Source organism: Macaca thibetana, chromosome 1 (genome assembly GCF_024542745.1).
Source record: "Macaca thibetana thibetana isolate TM-01 chromosome 1, ASM2454274v1, whole genome shotgun sequence".
In the NCBI taxonomy this organism is placed as follows: domain Eukaryota; kingdom Metazoa; phylum Chordata; class Mammalia; order Primates; family Cercopithecidae; genus Macaca; species Macaca thibetana.
In genome coordinates, this window is record NC_065578.1 from 134946001 (window position 1) to 134969543 (window position 23543).

A 23543-nucleotide genomic window follows, 5' to 3' on the forward strand; every position below is an offset into this window, starting at 1 on the left:
ACACTTGGTGTGAGCCCCAGACTGGCAGCTCGTCCCCTGAAAGGCACGAGCTCAAGCACAGAGAGGGCTTAGTGGACTAGCAGGGCGAGGGTTGGTTTAGATCAAACCTGTGGGCTTTGGACACTGCTCTGGGGCTGTGGTGCCCACGAACAACTGTGTAGGCAGTACCCAATACCTCCAAGCTCTAAGCTGTGCCTTCCCAGCCTCAGAGGCACCAAGGCGACTGCCCTCCTGACAGCACAGTGGCCCTCAGGTTGGTTCCTAGGAGGGCCTGGGTGTTCTGGGACTCAGGCATCAACCTTGGTGGGGCAGCCCTAGGACCATCTGGACCACAGCCTGCAGCTCCCTGCCCTGGCCCTGCATTCCCAGGCTGCCCCAGGGAAGGTCCTGCCCTGGGAGGGTCCCCAGAGGAGCAGCCAGCCCTGGTTGTCCTTGACTGCTAATGGGGTCTGAAAAGCACAGCCCAGGGAGATCCACAGACCCTGCTCCATCTGTCCAGAGGCTGATTTCACTTAGGACCAGCTCCAGCTGATGTGTAGGCACCTTCACACACACATCAGCCCAGGTTTTGGACAGCTCAGGGCCCGGACTGCTTCCTGTCCCTGTCCTGGGGTGTTACTGGGTCCCAGCTGGCAGGCTGTCTCACTGACACCTGGAGTACCCAACAAACACTTCTTGCAGTGGTGTTCTGGGATTGCCAGGCAGGTCAGAGTGTGCTGTCGTGCCCCTGTGATGACAGTGCTTGTAACTGAGGAGCCTGGGCAGTGTCCGCACCTCGCAGGCCCTTCCCTTGTCCCTTAAGTTTGTTCCTGGCCCTCTGCTCATCCTGCTGGCCTTCAGCTCTGCTGAGAAGAGCCTGCAAGGGATGTCCCCTGTCCCTGTGACCCAGCAGTGCCTGACCTCACATGGATGGGCTGTGTGGCCGCCTGGGACTCTGCCTTGCAGGGTTACTTCCTGAGCAGCCTCCCTGGAGACCCGTCTCTGAAGTTGTGGCTCAATCCCTGTGGCATATAGAGCCAGCTGCCCGGCCACACTGTGCAGTCACTTGGCCCCCTCCTCCAGTGTACCCAGCCTCCTCCCTCTATAGTGGGTTCCCCTGGGAACTCCACTGCCCCTCTACTTACTCCCTCACCTCCACCCTCCTGGGTCCAGCTTTGCTGCTGTCACAGAGGACACCACTGTGATCAGTGCCCCCAGCTGGGACTCCACCCAGCAGGCACAGGCCATGCAACCTCCACTGCGGTGACCCCTCCTCCTGTGGCCTATGGCTTGTCAGGCTAATGGGCCCAAAACTGACCAGGTCTTCCCCAGAAACCTGGTCCTCTTGTTGACAGGTGGCTGCTTCATCCTCACAGTTGCCCAGACCAGAGCCTCAGAGCCGTCCTGGACTCTTCCCCAACGTCCACCTGGCCCTGCTATCCCCTCTCCACCACACCTGATATCCAGTCAGTGGTCACACTCCACAGCCGGGCCCTGCCCACATGGCCGAAGTCCACCCTGGCCTGGCAAGCCGCAATTGCACCCAGGAGTTGATGCCCTACACCCAAGGAAGCCTTCCCAGGAGTGGGCCAGTCACCTTCTGTGTGCCAGGCTGTGGCCTGCTGCTCTGCCCCTGCCATGCACCTGCTCCATGATGCAAGCTCACACAGCACCTCATGAGGGAGATGGCAGCCGGTACTTGCTAAGTAGATAGATGAGCCAGATGGGCTGTCTGCCAGGCTGCTCTAACAGCCTGACCCATGGACTGGGTCACTAAGAAACAGAAATTTCCCACAGTTCTGGACACTAGACCTGTGTTTCATCCAGTTCAACCTGTGGCTGGAATTGCCCCAAAAGTGGTGGCAGTAGAGTTCCCACAAGGGAGTGCCCCACACCATGCTGAGATGGGGCTGGTTAGGATTCTACAGAAAGATTGAGCATGCCAGGGTAATGCGCCCAGAGCATTTATTAGCAGGGCTTTTGTACAGAGTGGGCTGCAGCAGTTCTTGCAACGGGTGGTGAGAGAAATGAATGTTCTCTCTAGGTATGTCCATGGGGAGGGGGTTGTCGAATGGAGTTTATATGAGGGTTTAAGGAATCTGGCTCAGGCTGGGTCCAGTTTCTTTCTGTGTTTTGAGCAACAACCTAGATGCTGTCATCTGTGCCTGGGAACGTTCATGGCTATGGCTCAGGTTCAAGTCTGCAGACGAAATTATACCGTTGGCGAGGTCACAGAGCAGCTAAGGGACTCTGTTTCTTGGTCACCACTGGGAATGAAAGTGGAAAGGTGAAGCAGGGGGATGCCACAACCTCCAAAATCAGGGTGCCCATCATGCTGAGGTTCTGGGAAGGGGTCTCTTCCAGACTACAGACTTCCCGCTGCCTTCGCACAGTGGAAAGCTGCACAAAGCTCTCGGGTCTCTTTTCTGAAGGCTCTGTCGTCATGACCTAGTCACCTCCGAAGCACCAACGCCTTGGGTTGAGGATTTCACGTGGGAGTTAGGGTGCACATTCAGTTTACCACGGCAAGGATGGGACCAGTGCTCTGAGGGTGTCTGGGTAGCTGCTGGTTCATCCAGAAGTTTACTGGGTAATACTCAGAAATTCCACAAATCATTAGGGCATTACCTTATTAAGCTCCCCATATGGAATCGCGGCTGGCAGTGACCAATTGGCGGTGTTAGCTAGGCGCATCCTGTGTTTTCTTTTTTTATGAGACAGGGTCTCGCTCACTCGCTCAGGTTGGAGCGCAGTGGCGCGATCTCCTGGGCTCAAGAGATCCTCCCGCCTCAGCCTCAAAGCGTTGGGACTACAGGCGCGCAAGCAAGCGCGCGCCCGGCCCATTTTAACTTTTTTTTTTTTTTTTTTTTTTTTTGAGACAGAGTCTCGCTCTGTCGCCCAGGCTGGAGTGCAGTGGCGCGATCTCGGCTCACTGCAACCCCGCCTCCCGGTTCAAGTGATTCTCCTGCCTCAGCCTCCTGGGTAGCTGGGATTACAAGTGTGCACCAGCACACCCGGCTAATTTTTGTATTTTAGTAGAGACGGGGTTTCACCATGTTGGCTAGGCTAGTCTGGAATTCCCGACCTCAAGCGATCCGCCTGCCTGGGCCTCCCAAAGTGCTGCGGGAGCCACAGCGCCCAGCCGGGTTTTAACCATTTTTAAACGTACAGTTCAGAGGCGTTCCCGCGCTGGGCAGGATAGGCGCAGTGCGCAGGCGCCCAAAGCCTGCTTGAAGGTGACGCGCGGGAGCACAGAGCCGGGGCGGTGCGCTGCGCAGGCGCGCGGGGCGAAGCCGGGTGGGCGCCGGGTGACGTCACGGCGCGCGACGCGAAGGCGGGGTCGTGCCTGGGTCCTACGGTAGTAGGTACAGAGGGTCCGGGGTTGCGGGTCGCAGGCCGCAGGCCCCAGGCAACTGCCTCCCGGGCGCCATGTTCGGTTCCAGTCGCGGAGGCGTGCGCGGCGGGCAGGACCAGTTCAACTGGGAGGACGTGAAGACTGACAAGCAGCGGGAGAACTACCTGGGTCCGTGGGCGCGGTGGGCGCAGTGGGCGCGGCGGGCGGCCTCCCGGGGGGCGCTGGGCTCACGGCGCCTACGTCCGCAGGCAACTCGCTGATGGCGCCCGTAGGCCGCTGGCAGAAGGGCCGCGACCTCACCTGGTACGCCAAGGGCCGGGCGCCGTGCGCGGGCCCGAGCCGCGAGGAGGAACTGGCAGCAGTGCGGGAGGCGGAGCGGGAGGCGCTGCTGGCCGCCCTGTGAGTGTCCGCGGACATCAGCGGTCGGTGCTTGGGACTTCGCTGCCGGGGCAGGGTGGGGCCAGGGGCGGGGGCTGGGGGTCGGGCTGGGCGGGGGCGGGGCTGCGGGGACTTGCGTGGGTGGGACCCTCAGGATGAAGGCTGGAGTGGTGAGGACCCGTGGTGGGAGGAGGTCTGTCCGTCCTGACGCCTGCTCTGGTCCTCTCGCAGTGGCTACAAGAACGTGAAGAAGCAGCCCACGGGCCTGAGCAAGGAGGTAACTCCCTGGGGTGGGGGGCACGTGGAGGGCCGTGGGTGTGGGGCCGTCCCGAACGCTGCCTGTGCTCCCGCACCTGCAGGATTTCGCGGAGGTCTGCAAGCGGGAAGGAGGCGACCCCGAGGAGAAGGGCGTGGACCGGCTGCTGGGGCTGGGGAGCGCCAGGTGCGAGCAGGTTTCCAGGGGAGGGCAGAATTGCTCGGGTGAGGCGGGCCCTTGACGGACTGTCTTCATCGCCGTGTTCCTGCAGTGGCTCCGTGGGCCGCGTGGCGATGTCCCGAGAGGACAAGGAAGCCGCCAAACTGGGGCTGTCTGTGTTCACGGTAATTCCCCGCCCCGCCTGACCGCAACAGGGGCCAACAGGGGTGGCGCAGGGCGGGGGCACTGAACGTAGCTCCCCGGGGCGCTGCGGGGCGTGGTGTGGGGCCGGCCCTCAGACTCTTCCCCAGAGCGCGATTCTCCCGCAGCATCACCGCGTAGAGAGCGGCGGGCCCGGGACCTCGGCAACCTCGGCCAGGAGGAAGCCGCGGGCGGAGGATCAGACGGAAAGCAGGTGAGGCTGCACCTACTGGGCGAGCTGCGCGCCGGAGGGGGTCTCGGGAGGACCTCAGCGGCTCCCGCTCCGGCAGGTGGCAGCTTCTCTTGGCGCACCGGCCCGGCCGGTGGCCTGCCCTACTTTACTTCCTGTCCCACTTACTCCTAGGTTTTTCTCTAGGGGAGTTTCTCGGGTCACCCTTGAAGAGAGGTCCTAAGTACTGGCAGTGGTCGCGGGCTGCGCCGTGGGAGGGCGCTCAGGACCTGCGGCGGGGCCTTTTCCTTCCATGGGTGACACCTCCAGGGCTTCTCTTGGGTGGTGAGCCTGGGCCTGACCCCAAGAGTGGCCTGGTGGGTGCAAGTAGGAAGGTGTCAACCTGTCAAGGGCACAGCTGGGGTGTAACAGGGCCGTGCTGTGGAGATAGGGATATCGCATCAGTTTCTAACCCAGGGCAGCCACTGGCCACGTGACTGCATTACTGAGGAGTGGAATTGGTAGTCTGATTTAACAAGACGCACTTGTGGGTGGTGGCTTCATCTCCTGGTTGGGGTCTGTGTTCACTCTCTTGGCCTGCAAGACTAGGGTCTGAGGTGCGCCTTGTATCCTCCTTGTAGCTCTGAGAGCCACAGGAAAAGCAAGAAGGAGAAGAAGAAAAAGAAAAAGAAGAAACACAAGAAAGAGAAGAAGAAGAAAGACAAAGAGCATAGGCAGCCAGCTGAGGCTGCCTCCTCTCCCACATCTCCCGAGAGGTATGCCCTGGTCTATGTCTGCCTCTTGTGGGTGGGAGCCTGGTTGACTCCTTCTGAGTGACTGCCCTTGGTCTCCCTAGGCCCAGGCACCACCACGACTCCTATTCCAACTCCCCCTGTTGTAAGAGGAGGAAGCGGGGACACAGTGGGGACAGGAGAAGTCCGTCTCGCAGGTGGCATGACAGAGGCTCTGAGGCCTGATGGCTGGACCCTGAACTCTCCCTTTGCCTTGCTTGCCTCCTGCCTCGGAAGCCCCTCGTGTGTGGGTGAAGCCCGGGACTGCTCCTGTGGAAGTGGCTCTGGGCACCAGCCTGTGGGGCTAATGGCTAGAGAGCTAGCTCTGGAAAACCTCCAGGTTTCACATAACGGGGATGGTCCCTGGCTTGCCCTGTGAAGGTGAACCTGCCCAGAGGTACCAGTAGAAGCTGGACTCCCTCTGCCAGTAGAGACAGCAGCCATGGGCCTATGAGTGGTCTAACTGTGGCCAAGTATGGTGACCTCTATTTTTCCTTACATTGACTCTTTGTATTTCAATAAATATATTTTAAAAGGAAGGTGTATCATCCTAATTGGAAGGTCAGTGTCAGGAGTTAAATGAGATCCCACTGGGAGGTTGGAGCTGGGGTCTGTCTTCCAGGAGTCTGAGGCCTGGTGATTTTTTTTTTTAGTTTCGCTTTTGTTTCCCAGGCTGGAGTGTAATGGCACTATCTCAGCTCACTGCAACCTCCGCCTCCCAGGTTCAAGCGATTCTCCTGTCAACCTCCTGAGTAGCTGGAATTACAGGTGCCTGCCACTACTCCCAGCTAATTTTTGGTATTTTTTAGTAGAGACGAGGTTTCACTGTGTTGGCCAGGCTGGGTCTCGAACTCCTGACCTCAGATGATCCACCCGCCTTGGCCTCCCGAAGTGTTGGGATTACAGGCGTGAGCCACGGCGTCCATCTGATTCTCAATGTCCTGGGGGAATGTAGTCCTCCCGTGTGTGCCCAGAGCCCCACCAAAACCCAGAGAGGGCCGAGGCCATGGAAGCGGGTGCTCAGCTGGCAATGTGGGAACCTGGGGCAGAGAGCCCTATAGTCTGTGGAGGCACAGCCTCAATTGGGTGTGGGGGTTGGGGGACTCCACCAACTGCCTGCTGCCCCAACCCCCAGGTCTGCTTCTCCCGGGCCAGTGGGGTGGGTGTCCCCTCTGCCTGGCCCTAAGAAGGATCAGGGCTGTTCAGGATGTGTGTGGCCACCAGACTGCATGGCATAAAGATGGCACCTGGGCTGCATCATAGTTCACTGCAGCATTGCAGTTTTGGGATCAGAGGCATGAGCTCCCTCGCCTGGCCTATTTCTGACTTCAAAGGAAGTTAAGCAGACCTTCCTCAGGGCCCTGGCCAAGGTGTGGCTCCTGTGGCTTTGACCTCTGCCCTCACCCTCACGTGGCTACTGGAGTGGAGACTGCTGTTTTGGGTGCTGTCAAGGGGGATGAAGGTTGTCGGGACTCTGCCCAACAGAAGGCAGACCTTAGACCTGCTGATGGCCACATCCCACAAACAGGTACCCCCAGACTGGCAGCTCCCCGCTGCATGGCATCTTGAGGAGAGTTGGGGATGTGCCCACTCAGGAACCATTCCCCGGTTGGCACAAAGCACTATGTATGCTAGCAGTAGCCCTGCCCCATAGCCAGTTATACAAAGCGGGTTCAGCAGCAGGCTGAGGGAGGGACGGAGGCTGAGGTCTTCCATGGTGCCTGCTGACCCCTGCCCCGTGTGGCCCAGTTCTCACTGGCTGGGCCCAACAGGACTGCAAACAGAGACCAAGGTCAGTGTGGCTAACCATGTTGGAAGAGCCTCTCACACAGACATAGAGAAGTGCCCGCACACTCAGGAGGGGACATGGAGAGGGTGTGGACTCAGGTGGTGGCCCTAGGCAGTCACCTGCACTTCCTAAAGCTGGCTGATCCACCATCTCCTGGGGGCAGTATACCTACGTGGAAGCACTGGAGAGCCGGCGAAATAGTTAAGAGATTTTATTCTAATAGCTATAATTACAGTGCTTGTTTGTCGAAATGAAAACTGAAAACAAGTATACAAAACAGTTGATTACTAATCGTGTATTGAAAGCAGTAAGAGGTTCCACGACACCAAATAGACCAGTTCTGAGGTTTCCCCAAGATAAATTTAACAGCTCCAGCTTCTTCAGTGTTTATCAAAATACAAAAGAAAAAAGTAGAGGTTGTCTTTTTCGATGGCAAATCGGACCCTTGCAGGCTGAGGGAGAGAAAGCTACATCACACACAGAGGTGGGGTGCTCCCAAGGGGCTGTGGGTCTAGGTGGACCGCCTGCCCGGCTTGCACGCGCTCCTGCTGGTGAGGCCCCAGACATCCTGCCAAAGTGTCTGAGCGAGCACGAGGGTTGGGGACGACGGACCCACTCTGGCCACACGGTGACCGAGGGACAGATGGGGCCCTGTGTCCCATAGGCTGCCTGAAGGTGGGTGGGGCGGCCTGCGGGAGAGTGGGGTGGCTGTGGGCTCCCAGCCTGGCCCCTGGGAACCGTGGGAGCACAGGGACAAGCACATGGCTATGGAATGCAGGGTGACCCAAGTACAAGCGAGTTGCGGGGATCTCTACTATGACCATGCAGAATTGATCGCGGTCTGCTGTGCCACCACATGTTCCTGAGGGGAACAGCTGGGCTGGTGACCGGCATCCAGGCCATAACTGCAAATCTATGCTAGGCGGGGTCTCCCTTCTGTGTGTTCAAGTGTTCTTGACTTGGATTCTTAACTATTTTAAAAAATGCACTGAGTTTGGGTTAAAAACCAACCACCAAAATGGATTTCAACACAGCTCTAAAGCCAAGGGCATGCCCGGCTCTCCCAACACAGCGACTCCTGGAGGCCAGGTGCCCATGGGCCTACATCCCCTCTCAGCACTGAACAGTGAGTTGATTTTTCTTTTTACAATAAAAAAAGCTGAGTAATATTGCATAGGAGTACCAGAAACTGCCTCATTGGAAACAAAAACTATTTACATTAAATAAAAAGCCTGGCCGCAGGCTGCGTCTGCCACATTTACAGCACGGTGCGATGCACACGGTGACCAAACCACGGAGGCAGCTTCTGGCACTCACACCACGAGCCGCACGTTTGCCACATGAGAGTAAAGCAGAGGGCAAGAGGAGTGAGAGGGAGGGGGGTCGCATTCACTTCTGGTTCCGGAGCTGATTGGACAGCCAGTCCAGTCCTTCATAGAGCCCGTCACCGCTGGTGGCGCAGGTGGCCTGAATGTACCAGTTCCTGTGGCGTAAGGAGTGCAGCCCCAGCTTGTCTGTGATCTCAGCTGCATTCATGGCGTTGGGGAGGTCCTGGGGGAAGGAAGGGTTGGTGGGAAGAGCTGTCCCCAGGACAGAGAAAGGGGCCCCACCAGCCTCCAGTAACCCCTACCACCAGGTGCCCTGGAGGAACCCATGCTGGCGCCTCACATTACCCAGGCTGGCCTGGGTGCCTACCTGCTTGTTGGCGAACACCAGGAGGACAGCATCCCGGAGCTCGTCCTCGGCCAGCATTCTCATGAGCTCCTCACGGGCCTCGTTCACGCGCTCTCTGTCATTGCTGTCCACCACGAAGATCAGGCCTGCAAGGCAGCCAGTGTCAAATGGTCATGGGAACACAGGCCCCTTGCTGCATCTATGGGCATCAATGCTGCATCTGTGGGCTGGCCCCCCTCTCTAGAAGCAGGAGGGCCCATGGGACCAGGCCCCAGCCACTCACCTTGTGTGTTCTGGAAGTAGTGGCGCCACAGGGGCCGGATCTTGTCCTGGCCACCCACATCCCACACAGTGAAGCTGATGTTCTTGTACTCCACGGTTTCCACGTTGAAGCCTGGGTGCAGGATGCAGGGTGAGGCCTTGTACCTTGGCCCAGTCCAGCCCAACCCACTCCCTGCTGGCCCCCACCTCACCTATGGTGGGAATGGTGGTCACGATCTCACCCAGCTTAAGCTTGTACAGGATCGTGGTCTTCCCCGCAGCATCCAGGCCCACCATGAGGATGCGCATTTCTTTTTTGCCAAAAAGGCCCTTGAAGAGGTTGGCGAAGATGTTCCCCATATTTGTGGACAGGTGGAAGGACACTGGCCAGGGACACCTGGAGAGACAAGGTGCTCCATGTCTGGTTCTGTGCTGCCCAGCAGCAGTTGCTCAGAGCCCACCCACCCAGGGACACACCACTGCCTCACCCCACCTCCTGGAGGCCTGCAGGGAAACAGGGAAAGAGCCCTGCCTCCCAAGCCCCCCAAATCCACCTCAGGATGGGGGCTGAGGGAAAACGGCTGAGTCAGAAATTGAGAAGCTGTTGCCCTCACCTTGGGAAGCCATCCCCACGACTGCATGGCCAGAAAGGCTGCCTCATCCCAGCCTACGCAGGAGGGGACGCTGGCTGCCTGAGGACTGGCTTCCAGGTGCATGCAAGGCTCCTCTACACCCCAACACAGAACTCACTCTGCTTCCCCACACTCACAAGGACCAGAGCACACAGTGCCAGGCCAGACACAGCAGGACACCTTCAGGGACACACTCCTATGAGGAAACGCCTCGATGGGGCACGCACACCATGTGTGCCCCACACTGCAATGGTAGGGGTTCCCTCAGCAGAACACAAATATCAGGGACAGCAATTAAGTCGACTGGCTGGCACCCACCATCAGAGCCCTGCAGAGACTCCAGAAGGAAGGGCCTCCAATGCCCAGACGCCTCTGTAAGGACTCTGAAGCTGTTAGGCTTTGGCCTCACTGCCCAGCGGGCACTTTCACGAATCAGGTGATTTTATTCCCAACAGGGACTTTAGAAAAAACTGGTCACTTTCTGAAACATTGACTGCTTCTTCACTGCACCCGCAGGGGGGCTTACCCTGAGTGAAGAAGGCTTCTGCCTTCAAGAGGACATGCAAGGAGCCTGTGACCACACCCACCCCTCATCAGACCTCCTCCACCAGGGGTTCCATATGGAGGCAGCTTTTGGCTAAATCATGGCCATGACTGTCTGCTGGTGACTTTCTCATCCAGTCACCCCCGCACACTACTTCAAGGAAATGCCTCTTCTCCATTTCTCAACATTGGCGAGGGCCCACACATGCCTGCGTGTTTCAGTGGGCGTGAACTGGCCACCCGCATCTGATTTGACACTGCCATCATCCCAGACGAGCCGCAGAACTCCTTCAAGCTGGATCAGTGTCCTCTGGACACTTTGCTCTTGGTTTTGAACGTGTCACCTATTCTGAAACTTAAATGAATTCTGAAATTTATAAGGACCTTCACTGTAGTGTTCCCTTTTTGGGGATAGCCATGTTTTCTGAGCCCACAGGAAGACCACCACCCACAGAACACAGAAGAGCCTGAATACATGCCCTCTCAGTCCACTCCTGCAACCACTGCCAATGAAGACACCAAAATGACACACACACCTTGAAGGGCAGAGAGAAAAGGGAGGAAGACCTTGGACATGATGACTGACCAGGCAGAGAAAGCTGGACCACCTGGGACCCAAGGGATGAAGCTGGGACTGTCTAGGGCAGGAATGTCCAATCTTGGCTACCCTGGGCCACAATGGAAGAATAATTGTCTTGGACCACACACAAAATATACTAACACAACAGCTGATGAACCAAACCAAAACAAACCCCCCCTCCCCAAAATATCAATGTTTTATTAGAAATTTGTGTTGGGTCAGGTTCAAAGCCATCCTGGACCACATGCGGCCTAACGGTTGGACAAGCTTGGTCTAGGGGAGCAGCTGCAGCAGGGTTTAGGTCTGCGCTAAGCCATGACAACACACTTGAGCCATGAAATTCCAGAATAATTCCTGAGAGTCCTATATGCCCCAGCAGATCCACACACAAGCAACTGGAGCTCCATCCCCACCCCCTAAAGAGACTGGCCTGTCTGCCTTTGAAAGGCCACCAACATAAGAGACCCAAATATAAAAGGAATCTGGAAGGAGGCAAGCAAGACAAGAGACTGAAGACAGAAGACTATTTTAAGATATCAACTAACGGAAACCCTAAAAGAAAGAACATATGAAATTACGGGGTGAAATTTTTCTGTGTTCCAGAGCGGGGACCCAGGGCCGAAGCACAAAGCCAAGGACCTAGATGAGACCCACTAAAGGTTCAAGGTGGACTCCAGAATGCCCAGAGGCAAGTGACACCTCTGTTGCCCCAGAGAATGGAAGACTCTGAAACAGTGCTTTCAAAACCCTTAGAACATGACCTTTAATTCTATACCCAGCCAAAGTATCCAACAAGTGTTAGGGGAGAATGAAAATAACTCCCAAACCGCAGGGCCTCAGACCTCTCACGTGCTCCCCGCAAGAAGCTCCCCCAGGGATCCAGGGAGAGGATGCAAGCCCACAGCAATGTGGAGAGAGAGCAGCAGCCTAGCCAACTCCCTCAGACTGGAGCAGGAGGTGGACACCTGCAAGAATGGGGCACACCATCTACGTGTTCTTGTATTATGGAGTTAGGCAACTCTGGGCAACGGGGAAAAACTAATGACAGGTTCGCAGGAAAAACTCAAAAACATGAAATGGAACAAAAAGAGGGCCTTTTATGAGTTACTCCAGGAAAACATATGGTGGACGATACTCAGGGAGTCCTGATGTTATTACTGGGGTGTTGGAAAGCTAAGGCAAAGGGTGTGTGGTGTCAAAGGCTTGTTAACTTTACAAGTTAACAAGTCTAGAAGGACTTGACCCCAGCACTGTCCACGATCCACACATGCCGGCGCTTGGGAGAATTGCAGCTCACTGCAACCTCCCAGGCGCGATCTCGGCTCACTGCAACCTCCGCCTCCCAGATTGAAGAGATTCTCCTGCCTCAGCTTCTGGAGTACCTGGGACTACAGGCACGTGCCACCATGGTCAGCTAATTTTTTTTTTTTTATTTTTAGTAGACACGGGGTTTCACCATGTTGGTCAGCCCACCTGGGTCTCCCAAAGTGCTGGGATGACAGGAGTGAGCCACCGTGCCCGGCATTTTTTTTTTTTTTTTTTTTCCCCTAACAGACCAAAGCATTAGAGTCCCCAGAGGAGGGAAGCGGCCCTGCAAGGGAATGGCAGAACCAGGAGGGCTGAACCTCAGGTGTCAAGACATCAGCACAGACAGCGTAGTTTCTCCCTCCCACAAGCACATCTGCGGCCCTGCTACACACATGGGCAGAGGGTGGCTGGCACATCCTGCCTTGGCACATTCCAGCATCCCCACAGGACCTTGGACCTGGCAGCCCCTGCACCATTTACTGCTTCTGTGACAGGTGGAGACCCAACAGAGTCTAGGACGAGGGAGAAAGATCCACAGCAAACCCCACTCTCAATTCCAGGGCCTAACTTGTGTCATGCCCAGGCCAAGTGCTGTCACCCTTTCTTCCACCAGAGTTCCCCACACACAAGCCAAAACCCTCTTTTCAGGTTCATCGGAATTATCCTGTGGTAGCAGCAAACCCTGGCTTTCTCAGAGCTTTCCTGCTTGTACACGATGGGACCCCTCACACTATGAGAGGAGGGCTGCCCAGCAGGAGGATGCCAGGAGCCGCCAGTGGCTACTTCTCTTTCCTGACCACGCTGTGGGCTCCAACTCTGGGGAAAAAAAGTCTTTTAGGAAAAATGTTTTTTTCTTCAGTGAGGACCAGAGACCAATGGTTAAGGTGGCCTTCAGGCATTACACCAGAGAACAGGACAGTCACCTCTGGCAGCTACATTCCCTGACACCTCACTGAACGGGGTGGGGAGAAATGTAGCTCTGTGAGTTCACATCCGTTTTGTGTCTATGAATGGATCCAACCAAAATGGTCCAGATGCACAGGGGAGCCAGTGCCTCTGTGGCCTGTACCCAGACCACCAGCCAGTACTATCCTCGGTCCCTTGCAGATCTCAGGGATGCTTTGGCATGAGTCAGGGAAAGGAACAGGCTCAGGCAGAAGGTAGATCATTTTCTCCAACCTGTCAGAGCTGGTGTACGTAACAGAATCTCTAAGTGACCTGAACTGACAAGACCCAACAGAAAGACAGAGATACCTCCAACCTCTAGCACAGGACAAACTCACTCCAGGTCCAAGATTCTAGTCCGCTGACTGACATCCACAAATGGGGCTCACATGATGTGTGCTCTGCTTACATGGAAAGCCAGTGACATCCAGAGTTCACTTTTTGAGACAGGGCCTCACTCTGTCACCCAGGTTGGAATTCAGCGGTTCGATCACAGCCCATTGCAGCCTTGAACACCTGGGCTCAAGCGAACCTCCCACCTCAGCCTTCCAAGTAGCAGGGACTGCAGGGGCACGCCACCACGCCTGGCTGATTTTTAATATTTTCTATAGACAGGGTCTCGCTATCCTGCCCAGGCTGGTCTTGAACTCTTGGGCTCCAGTAATCCTCCTGCCCTGACCTCCACAGTAGTTAGAACTGTGTCAAGTTCACTGACAGATAAATTACACACATCTTTATAGTTCATAATCTCAATTTTACTATCTAATCTGAGGAAACTGAACAAAGTCGATGACTTCCCGAAGGGACTCATGTACATTATACAACATTTTAAGGATTTCTGAGGAACAGCAGCCTTTCAACAGTCATACATATAGTGTAGATGACCAATTTCGTGAAAGCCTGTGTTCATTTCCCACACGAGGATTTTCATTTTAAGAGAGTCCTTAAAATGAAATGCAATATGGCCATTTATTCTCACCTGCACAAGCTGCTGCTTGTTTACCACAGCAGCCAAATAAAGCCTATGGTCATCAGTCTACCCACCAGCCAAATGCTCCATTTCTGTAGGCCTGACATTTTTCTGCAACTGAGCACTGCATTACATTTTGTCACTATTTTACCAAAACTCATGTAAAGGGAAAACTAAATGTGCCGATAATGGTGACAGGCAGACACATCTCACAAGCCAGCACAATTGTGACACAGGTGCGAATCAAAAAGCATGATCAGAGGGGAACACACGACTGAGACACTCGATGGACCCAATTATGTTGAAGAGACTTGCAATCATGCAGACTGAGACAAAAGAACAGCACACACATTCTAGAACTCTCATTCTGGCCTGCATCTGAAGGCGAGTCCCGCTGAGTCTGCTGGTTTTTTTTTTTTTTTTACAAAAGTTTCAGGATGTTTTTAGAGGAGCTCATTAGGCATTACAACTTGATGCAGTGACCCCAACAAGCCATTAGGAGATGACGGTCCCCTCTAACACATCTGCTGCTGGCCTTGAGTTAAGGGAGGGCATTATCTATCAGTTCTTTCAGGTGGGGCAATCAGTGAAATTCAGTTTAGATCACTGTTTGTCAGCTTAAGATTCAAGGTGATACCTTAAATCAGTTTGTGTACTGACAGCTAGAAATGAATTCCATTTTTGTGATTCCACCTCATGGACTGAGTTCTAGGACTACAGCTAATGTGAACACCAAAGAGTCACTGCCCACTAACTGCTTATTTGTGTATTTCTTGCTTCTTGGTATTTGTGAAGTGTTACTTAACTGTCCTCAAAGCACCTCACCAAACATAAGCCCTTCTGAAATATGCAGATGCACAGCTCTGAGCACACACCAGGTAGGCTCCCAGGGCTTCTGAGGGCAGTGTCTTATGACCCCTGACCACAGCTACAATGAGGGACTTGCGCTGGCTATGCATACAGCATCATGGCAAACGCTGTCCAGTCCTTTGTGCTGCCCCTGCCCTGCTCTCTCAGTGATGGGACTCTGGTCTGTCACTGAGCACAAGGCCCTCTAGAATAAAACCCATGTTTCCTGGCCTCCCTGCAGCTGTGCAAACCCTGTGAGTCAGCTTTGTCCACGGATGCCTACACAAGGACATGGAAGGGGCAGCAGAGCCTGGGGCCTACCAGTATTTCTACTCTGGCAGGCAGGGTACAGTTGGCCTCTACCTGGCCCCCAGTGCAGTGGCTGACAGACTGGTCACTGGGAAAACCAAGACCAGAAATGCAAATCCACATTAGCCCACAACACTAAAACTCACAACACAAGCTGAGAATGAGGAACCTGCAGGGATTTAACACTGCAACGCCGAACAGTCAAGAAACTACAGCATCCCTGCTGTGCAGGTGACAGATGCAGGGAGAATACTTCAACCAGCCCTGTCCCCAGGGCCAAAGAACCAGCAGTTTGAGGTCAGTTTGGTGCCTACAGGGGAGACCCTGTCTCCACAGGGCTTCTGACCAGAACCCCAACTCCTAGGTGAGGTGCCAACGCCCTGGATCATGGCCCAGCCCAATTCTGCCAGGAGCCTATGCCGTGCCCAAGGGCTCTTCCAACTTGAGGGGAGGCACTCCCAGGGGCCTGGACCCTTGTGATTCACTCTAAACAGCATGCTAAACAGCGAGTGACTGTGATGGTACAGCACCAAGTCAAGAGGGCAGGATGAGTGTCCATACCCCAACCATCTGCTAGCAGTGCATTCCCCTGTACCTCACATGGAGGCCGCTGGTTCCAGCAATGACCAGAGGCCGAGTCCACAGTGCCCATCTCGGCATGGTCAGCGCAGACATGGCAGAGCTATCTGATGTGACAATGCTACCCTGGTTTTCAGGGGAGTGCCAAGAACCCAGGAAGAGAGGGTGAAAGGGCCTCTGACCTCTGCTGGGAAGTAAATCTCATTTATTCAGCTTTGCCAGTTCACTTCCTGAACTACACACTGACCACAGACATGCTGGGCACTGAGCTACTGCCAGGCGCTGTTCGGGGTGAACATGGGCCCACCCTTGTGTGGGGCCGAGGGATCCAGCCCTCTGAAGGCCCCTTTCCACATCACTTGAAAAAAAAAAATGGGGAACTGGAACAGCACACTGCTGGTGTTGCTGTCATAAACTGGGAGAGCAAGTTGCTCCTTCCTCCAACCACTGGGGGGGGGGGCGGGGGGGGCCCTTGCAGCTTCTCCGTACTAGGTTAAAGAAACTTAATGCAGTGGCTGCACCAGTGATTGAGCCAATGCCTAAAACTTGATTTCTGCCTTCAAGAAACTTTCATTTTTAAAATGTGGGCTGAGGGGAAACACCACACAAAGACTTGCTCTTCCAGAGGAATCAAAAGCGAAGTGCAACAATGGGAGTGGGAGCCATCACCAGGTTTCCCCCAGCTTTGGGATGAGCACTGCCTTGCTACCCCACCCCACCCTGGTCAGACATGTAAAGAGACAGGGACACCCCCCACAGGCCCTGGGAGGCTACCACCCTTGCAGGAAATCCTCGCTTCTGGATGTACTCCAGAAGGTAAGAGAAAGGCACACCCCAGGGACACACTCTGGGGACCTCCGCTCAGGTGACCTAGGTCTCACACACACGCTGGCATCTGCCCTGCTCTCCAGGTGATGGTGGCCCCTACACAGCGACCCCATATTTCTCTTCAAGGCTTTAGACCCTCCTCCCAATTCCTGCCCCTTGACAGCCAGCTTTGCTGCCGAAACCCCCCACCCAAACCCAACAAGCATTCTCCACTGTGATGCGAGTAACCTCCCTCCTGCTCCCCAGGCAAGAAGAACCCTGTCTCCAGCCTCCTCCTGCGTGCTCTCAGCACAGCAGTCAGCCAGGTGACCCCATGCTCTGCTCAGAGCTGCCCCACGGCTGCTTCCAGATCAGGTCCTTGCAACAGGCTGCCTTGGTCCACAACATAATGCCCACACTGTGCTCTAAATGCTGCCTCTGGCAACCCAAAAGGAAGTGGAGACAGCATCCCAGCACTCGCACAAGATGGCAGAGAACCACTGCTCTGCCCCAACTATGATGCAACGGGGAGTAAAGGAAAGTGACTTCACAACTACACTAGAGGACCAAAGGTGGCAGCCAGAGAACCACCCTTACCAGGCTGCTCATGCATGGACACCTCCAACCTCAAGAACAAGCTGTGTCCATGAAGCAACTACTGTAGTTTTTCCTTCTGGAAACCGAATTCTTGCTATGATTCTGAAGGGAACAATATACAATCATCTTTGATTTATAAGGTGATTCTGTTCCTGAAACTTCAGAACACCTGTTAAAACTATGCGCAAAAATTTTTTTTTTTTCACATTTATAACAGGTCTAGGACATAGGTCTAGGTCATCTGGGACATTAGATGACCTCCCCTACATGAAGGTCAGATAGGAAGTGTTCTTGCCACTGCCAAAGGTGCCAGTGCTGCCACCCAAAATGCCCCCCCAGATTCCCCAAATCCTTTTTCTGGGGATCGTAGACCCCCTCTGAGGGCCACTGCACACCCCAGCAGGCTTCCCACCCAGTATGCACCCTGTTCCTGGCAGGTCTCCAAACTCAGCCAGTGCATCCGCCTCAGGGATTCTGCCCTGATTGTCCCAGGCCACTCCACTTCTCTGCTCACATGGCACCTGTCAAATGACACTTAGCCCCTTCCGGATGGTCCTGGTATCTCCCTGCCTTCCCTCCACCAGTGTGGGTGGCTCTGTGTGGCACTCACTGTCACAGCCCCTGCCCCCGTGGAGCCTCATGCTCATCAAGTAGGGCTTCCTTTGCCCAGAACAGGCCTTCCTCCCCAGCCTCCCACCCTCTTCCGCTGGGCACTGCACAAGTGACTCACCACCAAGGAGAGGAGAAAACAATGGCAAAGGAATGTTTATCAGACCCCTAGGGCTCATGAAGATCAACTGTATACATCTGCAGATGTGCTTTCCCTAAAAATTAAGTTTGTCACGAAAAACCTATCATGTCAACAAGGAATTTCATGCTGTTTAAAAACTGTACTCACGTGTGGGTTAGTCTGAACATTCATTTGACTGTAAAAATGTGGAAAAATGGGGTTGAAGATGCTGAAGGCAAAAAAGTGTGGCAGTTCAGTGATGTCAGACACCACAAGAGGGATGCATGTTCAAAATCTGTTTTCTAAACCTGTCCCCAGGTCCTCAGCTGGTGAGTAGGTATACATTTTTTTTTTTAAGAGCTAAGATTCTTGCTCTGTTACTCAAGCTGGAGTGCAGTGATATGATCACAGCTCACTGCAACCTTGACCTCCTAGGCTCAAGTGATCCACTCTCCTGCCTCAGCCTCCCAAGTAGATTGCACTACACAGGTGTGAGCCACAGTGCCTGGTTAATACAAATATTTTAAGGAATATGTCACCACCAAAACTGCCAGATGTATTCATAGTATTTTAAATATAAATCAATAAATTTGATTAGTGAGTGAGCAACTGCATTCCCATCTACAGAAGGTACGAAGCACAGGCACATCTAACTGCCTGCGTTCCCAATCCTCAGGATGAGTCCAGATGATATCTAGCAATAGTCCTCTTGACCATTTATACTTAAATCAAACCTATAAAATACTTAAAAGTTTCCCGTATAGTGTATATGGTACTGCAAAAATAACTTGCTGTGTGACACAAATGGAAAGATGTCTCATATCTAGCCATGCTACCACTGGAAGTCCTTTGGAAATGAATCTTTCTAGCTTGCTGGCATCCCTTCAGGGAGTAAAAACTATTTTAATACATTCTGCCTAGAAGATTTTCAAAACACACTATTTTGAGGACACAGGAAAACCCAAACTCAGTTTCTCACACACTCTTATAACACAGGTCGCTTCTCACACCACATGAGCAGGGGTTTCTCCACACATGCCAAGTAAGCAACCAGTTCTGCGTTCTGCAGCAGACACCGGATAGGTGTCCTTTAATTCAGTTCAATCCTGACACTGTCCACCTGGAGGCAATCACAAGCTCCAGGTTATTTTACCTGTGCTTCTGGACAACCATCTATAAATCAGGGTTCCCATAACTCCTTCCCCTTGGGTTCAATTAATTTGCTAGAGTGGCTCACAGAACTCAGAAAAACACTAAAGTTTACTGGTTTTTCATAAAGGATATTACAAAGGATACAGATGGAGAGATGCATAGGGTGGGGTATGAGGGAGGAGACACGGAGCTACCTTGCCCTCCTGGGTGTGCCACCCTCCAGGAACCTCCATGAATTCAGCTTTCTGGAAGCTCTCTGAAAGCCCAGGCAGGCCTTTTGGGTATTTCCCATCAACAAGGAATTTCATGCTATTTCAGAATTGTACTTAAGTGTGGTTCAGTCTGAACATTCCTTTGTACAAATGTGGAAACACGGGGCTGTAGATGCTGTTAACTACTGAAGGCAAAAGTGTGGCTTCATGATATTAGTGTGATTGATTAAATTATTGGCTACTGGTGACCAGCTCAATCTTCAGTCCCTCTCCACTCTGGGGAAATTGGAGGGTGGGGCTGAAACCCTCTAATCCTGCCTTGGCCCCGTGACTAGCCCTACCCTGAAGTTTCGTATTATTGGCTACTGGTGACCAGCTCAATCTTCAGTCCCTCTCCACTCTGGGGAAATTGGAGGGTGGGGCTGAAACCCTCTAATCCTGCCTTGGCTCCGTGACTAGCCCTACCCTGAAGTTTCGTAGGGGCTGCCCGTCACTGGTCAACTCATTAGGGTACAAAAAGACATCATCACTTTGGAGATTCCAAGTATTTTAGTAGTTGTATGGCAGGAAATGGGAGGCAGGCCAGATATGTATTTTGCAATCCACAACTACAGACTTCTAACTTCCTGAAATGTTCATGGACTGAATCAAGTCTCCCGTTCACTTCATGCTGTACACTAACAGTGAGCCCTGGGCCTCCGGGGTGTGGGAGAACGTCTGCCTTCTAAACAGAATCATTCTCAATTGCTGTGCCTGTGAAAATCTGCCTTTTATGCTTTCCCTGTCTCTTCTCTTGATGTCATTTAGGCTTTTCCTGTTATCAGGGCCTGTAAGAAGCACCACCTTTCCCAGTCTGTTGGCTGACAACCGGCTGCAAGCCCTTGTTACCACTGTGTGAGAACCAGGAAACCAGGATTAGTCAAGGACATTATGGCTAATCAGCCAGCCTTACTGTCTTCTCATCCCTGTAGATGGTTGAGTGACAGGACCCTGGGGGAGGACCTGAGAGCCTCTTGGGAACAAAAAACATCCAGGACATGTCTGTCAAGTTGCTAACAAGGTCATCTGACCCACCTGAGAATGTGAAACTACCTTCCAAGACGGTGCTGGGCACCTGCACAGCTGTAAGGCGATAAGTGCAACTATGCCTTAAAGAGTTTATAACAACCACAGGAAAATACGAACCTGAGGATGAAGGCAAGTCCTGGAATCCCAACATGAAGGGGCTAAACCTTTTCCAAAAGACCACTTCAGATGCTACAGGCAGGATACCCCTACCAACCAACCACACCAATGAGGAGCAGGCACAACACAGAAAACACAAGTTCTCATAATTTAAGATCCCCACTGCAAGGCCTTTTCCTGTTTCTCTCCCAATTACCTCTGACAGTGCACTCTACTTCCTTTCACCCTCTTGAGCTTACCGAGGTGAAAGGTCAGGGGGAGAGGACAGAATGCCTATGAGAGACAGTATGGGCCTGCCAGCCCAGGCTGGCTGCAGCCTCTTGCTCAAGAGAATGGTCACAGCTCAGGAAGAAGTGTGTACAAAAGCTTGGTGAGCATGGCCTGTGAGTAAGAGCTGGTTTAAATACACCAATGAGACATTTAATTTGAAGAATCTAGAAAAAACTGCTTCAACTCTCTGAAACCACAGTCATATACTTTGCGTGTGAACTTGCACAACAGGTTTTTTTCTCTTAGGTCTACTTCTATGATCACTGCAGCAGCTGACAGTCCATATTAAATTTTACTGAAGTGAAAAATGAAAGGCCAAATGCATCTTCCTATAGTTTCAAGCCTGTCCAGTCTGTAGGGGCAGATGAGCAGGTGAAGATGTCTGAATGTCCTCTCCATATTGTGCAAGAGGTACAGCGCATAGCTAGACTACATGATGTACAAAATCAGAACTGTGAGGGGCACAGAACCAGTTTTTGCTTTTCACTCACAGTCATTCTGTGACTCAGCTGTTGTCCAAACCAACTGTTTCAAATCTTTTTCAACTAGCAAATCTGAAAAACTGCCTGACAGGCAACAGCATATTCCTACTGCTGCAATGATTTGGATTTATTTTCAACAAGATACACCTAAAGACAAGTGACAGATATTCTCCGGTCTACCAACATGTGAAAACGTGGACAACACACCTCTAACAATGTGGCCAATCAGATGTGTATACTAACATTTATACTACTCAATTCTTCTCAATTTTGGACCCAGCTAATAGTACGGCATTTCAGGACCTTATGGTTCTGGCTACCTTGGTAGTGCTGGTGAAAATTCAAATTAAATGACGACACCATCCATGCAGTCACACGTGTTAGACAATGGCTAACGCAAAAGCAGAGGGCCACAGGGGCCGCACACAACCGCACCTCGGCATCTCACACTCCTCCCAACACACTGCGGAAAACGCCAGAACCACCAGCCTTGCAACAACCGGCGGCAGAGAAAACTGCTGACCACTAGTTCTGAAACAAGAAATACAACTGCCCACTCCAATAGGGGCAGTGGCACCAACTCTACAGCTCTAAACTAGGCGGCGACTTCGGGGACCATCCAAAGACTCCGACCTCCCTTCTTTTTCTGCCCGCGATTCCGAGCGCATTTCTGCTCAATTCCTGCAAAGCAGCAACTGGCTGCCTGGACGGAAAGGGAGTGCGCCAGGAGGTGCCGTCGGAATGGTTATCTAACACTCTAGGTGCGCACGGCTGTCCAGACCCAATCTCACAAGCCGTAACCACCCAGGCTGTGCCCCGAGAGAGCGCTGGGGCCGGCCTCTGCGGCCTAGAGTCTACGAGCAGGTCGTTCCGCAGGCAAGTTAAAGATTCACCAGCTCAAAAGAGGCCTTCTTATCTACTGCCGACAACGTCAAGGAAACCACCCTGGAGTTAAAGCGAACATCGACCGGCCCTCTGGAAGCCACCGGAGACTTCATACTGACCCCAAATCGCGTCTCACTGTTGTGAAGGGAGGCACTCTGGGCTTCCCCGGAGGTCCACGCATTCCGTTCAGCAGACAGGGAAAGGCGCAGGGTCCCTGTCCACTGCCCGCCCGCTCGCTCTCACCGCCCCTGACCCAGTGCCTTCCTCAGAGGAAACACCAACTGGATGGAGTCGGGAGGCGAAGGTGCAAGCCCCCACCACCTACGTGACCTTGACGGTGTCTTGGGGCCGCCTGAGCCTCAGTTTCCCGGTCCCCGAGGCAGCGGTCCGCCCGGATGCCGCTCGCTAGCCTGTACTCGGGTGGAGGCCCCACAACCCCCATCGGCCCCCGAGACCGCTAACCCCAACCCTCCACGCGCGGGCGGCCTCGGGAAACGTGAGGGGCAGAGGTGAGGGAAGCAGGAAGCCCAGGTTTCCTGAAGAGCCTGGCGTCCCGGCTGACTTCCGGGCGACGGGCGGGGGCAGGGACTGGCAGAGGAGGACAAGGGGCCGCGGGCGACTCCGGGAACCTGTGAGGGGCGCGAGGAGCTCACCGACCCGCCCGCCCTCCCAGCCCCGACTCCCCAGCCTCAGCCCGGCCCGTCCTCGTCCGCCCCCGGCCCGGCCCTGTCGCCGCCGCCGCCGCCGGGATCAAGGTGCCCTTCGCGAACCTCAAGTCGCCCCGAGGCCAGTCCCCAGACCCCGCCGGCTCCAACTTGTGTGCGGCCCACACCGACCCGCGCCCCTCGCCCTCACCTCAGAGGCTGCTGCTTCGAGCCAGGCGTTGGTTTCGCTCCCACAAGATGGCGGCTCTGACGGCGGCCACGTCAGCGCCTGCGGGCGCGGGGAACGTCGGGTAAGGGGCGGAGACGCCGGGAGCTCCGCCCCCCGTGCGCCCGCGACGCAGGCGCGCTGGCTCCAGAAGGGCTGCAGGGGGCGGGGCCGGGGACACCCAGCCCCGGGCAGAGGTCCTAGCTCGCGCGCGCCTTAGGGGTGCGCACCCGTCTGCGCCTGCGCCTGTGAGTCTTCCGAAAGACACCTTGTGGCTGCCACACGCCCGTTTGGCAGATTCGGAGACTGAGGCCCGGGGGGCTGCTGCAGCAACTGGAGCGGCGGGGCCGGGTTGCCACCCTCCTCCTCCCCGACCCGGCAGTCACCGCGAGCCCTCGGGGACCGCGTGAGGACTGGGGTGCGAGGCGCCCCTTCAATGGGATTGGGGTCCCTGGCTCCCAGGCTGCGCGGGTCCGTGTGCCCCGGCCCTGTGGAAACCTGTGGCACTCGCGGGGCCTCGGCGGAAGGTCCTAAGGAGGGAGGCCTGCTATGTCCCCGCACTGGCCTCGGCGCCCCGGCGGCCGCAGTGACTCGCGCGGGCTCATGCCTGGGCTCATGCCGGGGAG

The 23543-nt window shown here is 54.5% G+C and overlaps 3 protein-coding genes across 23 annotated transcripts in view; 1 reads left to right on the forward strand and 2 right to left on the reverse strand.

Annotated features, from left to right (window-relative positions):
* GUK1 (guanylate kinase 1) overlaps nt 1-23543 on the reverse strand; it is a 359169-nt gene that overhangs the window by 42888 nt on the left and 292738 nt on the right. Inside the window, exon 1 of one of the 21 annotated variants that reach the window (XM_050759439.1) lies at nt 10940-10944. The exons of the other annotated variants lie outside the window; for them this stretch is intronic. The gene's annotated coding sequence lies outside the window, so the exon portion shown is untranslated. Of the gene's footprint in view, nt 1-10939; nt 10945-23543 lie in introns of those variants that run through there. 21 annotated transcript variants of the gene reach the window in all.
* Nucleotides 3180-5830, forward strand: C1H1orf35 (chromosome 1 C1orf35 homolog). The gene is made up of 8 exons (XM_050759263.1): nt 3180-3502; nt 3583-3733; nt 3944-3989; nt 4072-4154; nt 4240-4312; nt 4457-4542; nt 5139-5273; nt 5354-5830. The coding sequence occupies exons 1-8, from the start codon at nt 3409-3411 to the stop codon at nt 5472-5474; spliced, it is 789 nt and encodes a 262-aa protein (XP_050615220.1). The 5' UTR covers nt 3180-3408; the 3' UTR covers nt 5475-5830.
* ARF1 (ADP ribosylation factor 1) lies at nt 7274-23016 on the reverse strand. Its single transcript, XM_050759525.1, has 5 exons — nt 22903-23016; nt 9225-9409; nt 9035-9145; nt 8773-8897; nt 7274-8628 (listed from the first exon to the last, which is right to left on the reverse strand). The coding sequence occupies exons 2-5, from the start codon at nt 9370-9372 to the stop codon at nt 8467-8469; spliced, it is 546 nt and encodes a 181-aa protein (XP_050615482.1). The 5' UTR covers nt 9373-9409; nt 22903-23016; the 3' UTR covers nt 7274-8466.

Bases quoted from the DNA above. Each gene is read 5' to 3' on its own strand.
- ARF1 (XM_050759525.1), bottom strand. From the start codon at position 9,372: ATGGGGAACATCTTCGCCAACCTCTTCAAGGGCCTTTTTGGCAAAAAA. The intron at 9,146-9,224 runs GTGAGGTGGGGG...TCCTGCACCCAG, and splicing joins GACCACCATTCCCACCATAG to GCTTCAACGTGGAAACCGTG. The intron at 8,898-9,034 runs GTGAGTGGCTGG...GCTGCCTTGCAG, and splicing joins CTACTTCCAGAACACACAAG to GCCTGATCTTCGTGGTGGAC.
- C1H1orf35 (XM_050759263.1), top strand. From the start codon at position 3,409: ATGTTCGGTTCCAGTCGCGGAGGCGTGCGCGGCGGGCAGGACCAGTTC. The intron at 3,503-3,582 runs GTCCGTGGGCGC...CTACGTCCGCAG, and splicing joins GCAGCGGGAGAACTACCTGG to GCAACTCGCTGATGGCGCCC. The intron at 3,734-3,943 runs GTGAGTGTCCGC...GTCCTCTCGCAG, and splicing joins GAGGCGCTGCTGGCCGCCCT to TGGCTACAAGAACGTGAAGA.